This window comes from Liolophura sinensis, chromosome 11 (genome assembly GCF_032854445.1).
Source record: "Liolophura sinensis isolate JHLJ2023 chromosome 11, CUHK_Ljap_v2, whole genome shotgun sequence".
Lineage (NCBI taxonomy): Eukaryota > Metazoa > Mollusca > Polyplacophora > Chitonida > Chitonidae > Liolophura > Liolophura sinensis.
This window is the reverse complement of record NC_088305.1, coordinates 22,943,393-22,949,961: the sequence shown is the minus strand read 5'-3', so window position 1 is coordinate 22,949,961 and position 6,569 is coordinate 22,943,393. Positions and strand designations below refer to the sequence as shown.

At 43.4% G+C, this 6,569-nt stretch overlaps 3 protein-coding genes across 3 annotated transcripts; all 3 read right to left on the bottom strand.

Moving 5' to 3' along the window:
- Window positions 1-787: 787 nt before the first annotated feature.
- LOC135478203 (uncharacterized) lies at window positions 788-1,762 on the bottom strand. Its single transcript, XM_064758475.1, has one exon. It carries the CDS (start codon window positions 1,760-1,762, stop codon window positions 788-790), a length of 975 nt encoding a protein of 324 aa, XP_064614545.1.
- Window positions 1,763-2,702: 940 nt separating this feature from the next.
- Window positions 2,703-4,109, bottom strand: LOC135478202 (uncharacterized). Its single transcript, XM_064758474.1, has one exon. It carries the CDS (start codon window positions 4,107-4,109, stop codon window positions 2,703-2,705), a length of 1,407 nt encoding a protein of 468 aa, XP_064614544.1.
- A 645-nt stretch (window positions 4,110-4,754) lies between these two features.
- LOC135478201 (uncharacterized) lies at window positions 4,755-5,426 on the bottom strand. Its single transcript, XM_064758472.1, has one exon. It carries the CDS (start codon window positions 5,424-5,426, stop codon window positions 4,755-4,757), a length of 672 nt encoding a protein of 223 aa, XP_064614542.1.
- Between the last annotated feature and the right edge of the window lie 1,143 nt (window positions 5,427-6,569).

The following is a 6,569-nucleotide window of genomic DNA, read 5'->3' as shown; positions in this document are numbered from 1 at the left end:
TAAGTATAGATCTAGGGTTTAGTAGTAGTGCGGCTGGTACGGATAATGCGATAAACGACTCGTAATGACGTCAGCGGAGATTTTTTTTTGAACTGTATTTTCACATAAAATGTGGCCGTACAATGTTGTTCTGCAAGAAACAAAATATAAACATTACAGTTACACTGATCACAATTTTCTCTGTGTGTAGTATATATCACTCGATATAACTCTATAACTTTACATTACTGAGTGTGTTATGTCTCCATCATTACCACTTAGTCTGGCTTTACGCACCCTCCCCCCCCCCAGTGGTGGGTCAATATTCATTCCAACTCATTTAACCACATAAACAGTAATTAGCAACATAGTTCTTCAGTGCATACATAAGTTCAGAGCAAATACAAATTAACTGAGGTTAGGCTTAAAACCATATTACATCAAAACATGTCAATAAACAATCTTCGGCTACACCGTTTGTCATATGAACACAAGTCTGTCATGGAGTGTCCATTTGTCGTTACTTTGGAATGTTCGCTTGTATAAACTTATCAAAACATCGTAATATTTACCACCACGTTAAGCAGACATTTTGATGCGTACTCTACCTGAAGAGTAAATCTCCCTGGGGTGGATGTACAAATGGATGCTTCAAATCATCACAGAAAATAACGTGTGACTTTCGCTTATGGAAGTAAAATCTGCTTCTAACGCAAGAGCAAACAAAGGGCAATAACTGCTGCTTGATATGCTGTAGCTAGTATATTTAACAAACCCTCCCGGGGCGAACAAAGTGTTTGTCTCTGGGCTAATCTTGCTCTAGGATAGGACAACACTTCTGTACGGAACGCTTGTACTCCCCGTACTGTGTCTTGACTTTAACATTACGAACAATTCCATCCTGGCCTTGATAGGTTTCAACAATACGTCCCAAGTTCCATTTACCACGTGGAACGTTGATCTCTGTCAACAAGACAATGTCATCCACTTGGAGTTGTCTCCCTTTCCTCTGCCACTTGGATCTCTTTGTTAAGGTAGGAATGTACTCATGGACAAACCGTTTCCAAAACTGTTGCACTAACATCTGCACGAACTCGAATCTCTTGCGAAGGTTTCTTGTTTCCTGGAAAGGTCCTTGATGAACTGCAGGTGTGGCTCTGCCCAGCACAAAGTGATTTGGTGTAAGAGGCTGAATGTCATTCGGGTTTTTCGGAGTAAATCCTATTGGTCTAGAATCCACCAAACATTGGACTTCGGCGAACACTGTTGCCATTTCATTCCAAGTTAAAACTTGCTTTCCAACAGCTACTTGTAATGCTCTCTTTATCTGTCTGATGAGGCTTTCATAGAACCCTCCTTGGTGTGGGCTTAATGGAGTAATAAATTTCCATTTGACTTCATGCAACGACGCAAAGTCCATGAGCTGCCTTCGTGCTTCCTTGACCAAAACCTTCAGCTCCTTTTGTGCTCCAGTAAATGACGTTCCGTTGTCGGAGATGATGGTGTGTGGCCATCCATGATGAGATACAAATCTGCGTAAAGCTTGCAGAAACGCTTCAGTGGACAAATTGTCCACAATTTCCAGGAGTACTGCTCTGCTAGTCGCACAAGTAAATATAGCTCCCCACGCCTTCTTGGACTGGTTTCTTCCGTACTTCAAGAAAAACGGGCCAAATAAGTCAACACCTGTCACTGAGAAAGGTGGTTCGAAGGGGCGAAGTCTGTCAGAAGGTAAATCGCCCATCAATGTCGAATGAGGCGGCTGTCGAAGTTTTCTGCACATGGTGCACTTGTTGACGATGTTCTTTGCAATCTGTCGTCCTCGGAGAATCCAAAATTCACGACGTGAATCGCATCAGGTTCTCTCTGTTCCCTCATGACAGGATTTGGCATGGAAATCTCGCATAATCAGCTTTGAAATATGATGATCTGATGGAAGCAGTATTGGATGTACACTCTCGTAAGGTAATTGAGATTTCTTCAGTCGACCACCAACTCTGATGATGTCACTCGTGACGAAAGGACTCAAATCAAGAAGTCTGGTTTTCCAGTCATCCATATATTGTTGTGCCTCTTTAATCCAGTAAAGTCTTGCCTCTTCTACTTCTGAACTATGCAACGGGCCGTCCAGACGGTCTTGTGATCTTCGCCGAATGTTATGGATAAATCTAAAGCAGTATGACGTCACACGCAACAGGCGCTGCCAACTGGAAAATCTCTCTGCATCGACCACGGGTTTCTTCTTCTGAACAACACAGATATATTTAACAGTTTTGCACTCTGTGTCCACTTTTACGGTCTGTGATGGTTCAGTCGGCCATATATCTTTGTCCTCTTTCAGAAATGATGGTCCATGCATCCATCGACCGTTGATGTCTGCAGTTGCTATTCCTCTACTGATGTCATCTGCAGGGTTGAGATGTGTCGGTACATATCTCCAGTGTTCTGGGCGCCATGTGCCTTGAATTTCTGCTACACGCACTCCTACGAAGGGCTTCATATTGATGGATTCTGTGCGTAACCGATGCAATACGATTTGCGCATCTGTCCACAAAGTCACAGAAGATGGCTTGACCTTGAACTATCCCAAATGGTCTTTGCTAAACGTGAAGCTATTAGCGCCGCCATTAGCTCTAATCGTGGGATCGTTGTGTGATGTAACGGCGCAACTCTTGCCTTGGCTAAAATCAGTTGAACTGCCGATCCTCTTAGGGTCTTCCATTTCAAATAAGCGGTCGCTCCATATGCGTTTTTACTTGCGTCCAAAAAAACACATGCATCTCTGACGCGCCATGAGCATCTTCTGGTTTAAGGCATCTTGGAAAGTCCATTGCGTTAAGGTCGTTAAGGTCCTCAATGTCACTGAACAGTTTTTCCCATAGCTCAACCATTTCACAAGGTAGTTCATCATCCCAGCCATACGTTTTGTTCCTCCAAATGTCTTGCATGGCGACTCTAGCTTTGATTGTGACACATGAAGCTACTCCTGAAGAATCATAAAGAGTGGACATCTTAGAAAGAATGTTTCTCTTGGTGAACTTCTTCGGGTGTAACGATTTTACAGCAAACTTCAGAACGTCAGTTTCTGGATTCCAAACAACTCCCAACGTCTTTACATCCTGGTCGTTCAGGTTTATCTCTTTTCCAGACTCAGACGGATGATTAGGAGTTGGTGTGTCTGGCTCATTCGGTTTCACGTTGTCTGGCGGTCTTTCAGGTCTGCTCCTCTCTAGTCTGTTCTTGACTGATGTTGGCGAAACAAACCACTCTTTGATCTTGAAACTTCCTGTGTCCAATGCACCTTCCAGATTTTGGATGCGTTCTACAGCAGTGTCTGTGTCTTGGCAAGAATGGATAATATCATCCATGTAGCGGTCTCTCTGCAGGGTTGTTGCAACATCTGGTTGATGACCTCGGTGCTCCTCAGCAATTCGAAGAAGAACGTAGCTGGCCATATCTGGTGACGGTTTCGCGCCAAAAGTGACACGTAACAGTCTGTAAACTGTAGGCTCTCGTGCGATGTCAAGATCCCTCCATAAATATCTGTGGAGATGGGTTTCTTCCTCTGGAAGACAAACTTGCAAGTACATCTTAGAAATGTCACCTGCGAATCCCACTGCGTCCTCTCTGAATCGAAGCAAAACTCCTAGGAGGTTTCCTATCAGACAAGGTCCCTTGTACAGAAATGAGTTTAACGATGTCTCCTTGTACGTACTTGCAGGGTCGAACACTACTCCCAGGGGTGTGCTTGCCTTGTCTGGTCTATACACGCCATGATGTGGTAAATAGTTCACCGGTTTGATGTTAGACTCGTCCTCAGTTACAGGACAAAACCAGCCATTTTTCTCATAATCCGATATGGCATCTGAATACATTTTGGCCTTCACTGGGTTTTTCAGCAGCGACTTCTCTAAAGATTCAAGTCTTTTCTTTGCCAAAGGATAGTTGTCTGGTAGATCAGCAGGGTTTTTCTTCCACGGTAATCCTATGGTGTAGCGATCTCCTTTTTTCACGCAGGATGCTTCCAGTAGATCTAGTGCTCGTTTGTTGTCTCGTGACATAGTTGATCGTGGACAGTCACAGTCTGGGGCTTGAATTCCCAAGGCTTCGAAATCATAGAATTGTTTCATTTCGATCTTCTGTACTAGGTTGACGGAACAAACTGATGGTGAAATATCCTGATTTGAACCCATAATGTACCATCCAAGTGGTGTCCGCTTGGCTACAGGCTGATATGGCAAACCTTGACGTACTTCGCTTTCCACATGTAGGTGACTGTAATGTACTCCTAAGATTAAATCTACTGGTCCGGTTTTGTGTGGGTAATCTAGACCTGACAAGTGAGGAAATGTCCTTAACCATGTTCTATCCAACGCTGGGACGCTAATCATAGTTCGATCCACTTCATGAGCTTCTACAGCATGCTCCTCACCACCACACAATGGAGAAATCCAAAACTTTAACCTACGGCTATGCGGTTGGTCAACTTGCTCCCCTCCAACTACTGATAGGCTCAGTCCTTCTCGTTTACCCTGCAGGCCTAGTAACTTAGCAAAGTCTCTCCTTATTATGGTGGTTCCTGCTCCGCTATCCACCAATATGTTTCCCTCTCTGACTCTCCCATTTGTAGAACGGAACTGAACTCTCACAACCGGCAAAATGCTTCCTTTGTCTAAGGGAGCCGTTCCACTAACACTGAGTGGGTCTGTGTGTAATAATGGATGGTGAAGTCTGTTACAACCGTTTTTGTTACACTTACGCTTGGATCGGCACTCTCAGGTCACGTGACCTCTGGTCAAGCACGAGAAGCAAAGTCTGTGATCTTTGACCTGCTGTATTCTTTCTTCAACTGAAGAATCTTCAAATGTTGGGCAATTTACAAGCCTGTGTGACTCTTTACACATGTAACACTCTGGCTGTTTTTTCTGTTCTTGGGTACCATGGACACCTTTACTACCATTCTGTGCCTTGGAGTCTGACCTTTGACCTTTGTACTGGTTTGTCTCTAGGTCACCAAAGTCAGGGTCAAATTCTGCAGCAACCCTTTTCCGTATAAACTCACTGACATGATCTAAGGTAGGTAATTCACCTCTCTCACGAATTTCTGTCACTGTTGATTTCCACTGGCGAATTAAATAATCTGGCAGTCGTCTGATAATCTGTCGAAGAGTGTTATTGGTGTTAGCATCTGCAAAGAAATTGATTCTAAGCAATGTGGATCTGACATTTATCAAATCAAGTGAAAAATCACGTAATGATTGACGGTCATTTACATGGATGTTAGCACCCTTAACTAACTTGCTGACACATGCTCTGGCTATCACAGTTGGCTGTCCGAACTGTGATTTCAATGTTTTCAGTGCAGTCGCATACATTTTCCCTGATGCACCAAGACCTGTAATAGCTTTGTTAGCTTCACCTGTAACATGAGATTTAAGCTGAGCCATTCTTACATCATCTTTCAGATGTGGCTTATCATGTACATATGTTTTAAATCTTTCCATGAACTCAACATATGCTAATGCACTACCATCAAATCTAGGCAACTCAATTACCGGCAAATCTCTGCTAGCTTCTAGTCTGTATAATGCCTCCGTGACAGACAAAGAACTCATGTTTCCATTTAGATTAGTTTCTTCAAATTCAAATTATCAACCCATGAATCAAACACTGTGGAGTGTTGACTGTTCATGGATTGGATTGTATCTGTGTTAGGGCTTCTACTTGACATGGAAATGTTCATTCTGGGTGGCGTGAAGTTGACATCTGGCTGTTGTCTGGTCGCTGCTGTTTTCGCCCTGGTGGTCACACTGGGTCGCTGAACACCCTGGATACCCTTGATGTAGTGTTCTACAATCTCTTCTATGGTCATGACATCATTTTCAATTTCAGCCTCCCACTGGTCCAAGTGGGCTGTTCTGCCATCACTGATGAATTCATATAGTTCATTGTGGTAATCAAGGGCCTGCTGATAGTCTGCTTTCATCGACTCGATTTGTTTCTGCAGTCTTCTGCCGTCTGCCTCACCATCAATGTTCCTTTTAATTATATTGATGGTACGTGTGATTTTACATCTGAGAGTCTTTCTCTTATTTCTCACAAAGGTCTCTTTGTCAGCATTACCACTGTGGCCTGTGTCTTGCCGCACATCTGTATTTTCTGCTGAAGCCTGAAGATTCTCCATGATTCGAATTTCACAAAAGCCACCAAGCAAGTTCGTCTCCTAAGCTGCCTCTCAAGTTGGCACAGGTATCAGTTGAGACTTTCTCCTGGTCATTAGAAATAGTCTTCAGAAATTTGGTACGGATAATGCGATAAACGACTCGTAATGACGTCAGCGGAGATTTTTTTTGGAACTATATTTTCACATAAAATGTGGCCATACAATGTTGTTCTGCAAGAAACAAAATATAAACATTACAGTTACACTGATCACAATTTTCTCTGTGTGTAGTATATATCACTCGATATAACTCTATAACTTTACATTACTGAGTGTGTTATGTCTCCATCATTACCACTTAGTCTGGCTTTACGCCCCCCCCCCCCCCCTCCAGTGGTGGGTCAAGCAGGACGCCGAGGACGCTTGG

Coding starts and splice junctions, on each gene's coding strand:
- LOC135478201 (XM_064758472.1), bottom strand. CDS start 5,426: ATGGCTCAGCTTAAATCTCATGTTACAGGTGAAGCTAACAAAGCTATT.
- LOC135478202 (XM_064758474.1), bottom strand. CDS start 4,109: ATGAAACAATTCTATGATTTCGAAGCCTTGGGAATTCAAGCCCCAGAC.
- LOC135478203 (XM_064758475.1), bottom strand. CDS start 1,762: ATGTGCAGAAAACTTCGACAGCCGCCTCATTCGACATTGATGGGCGAT.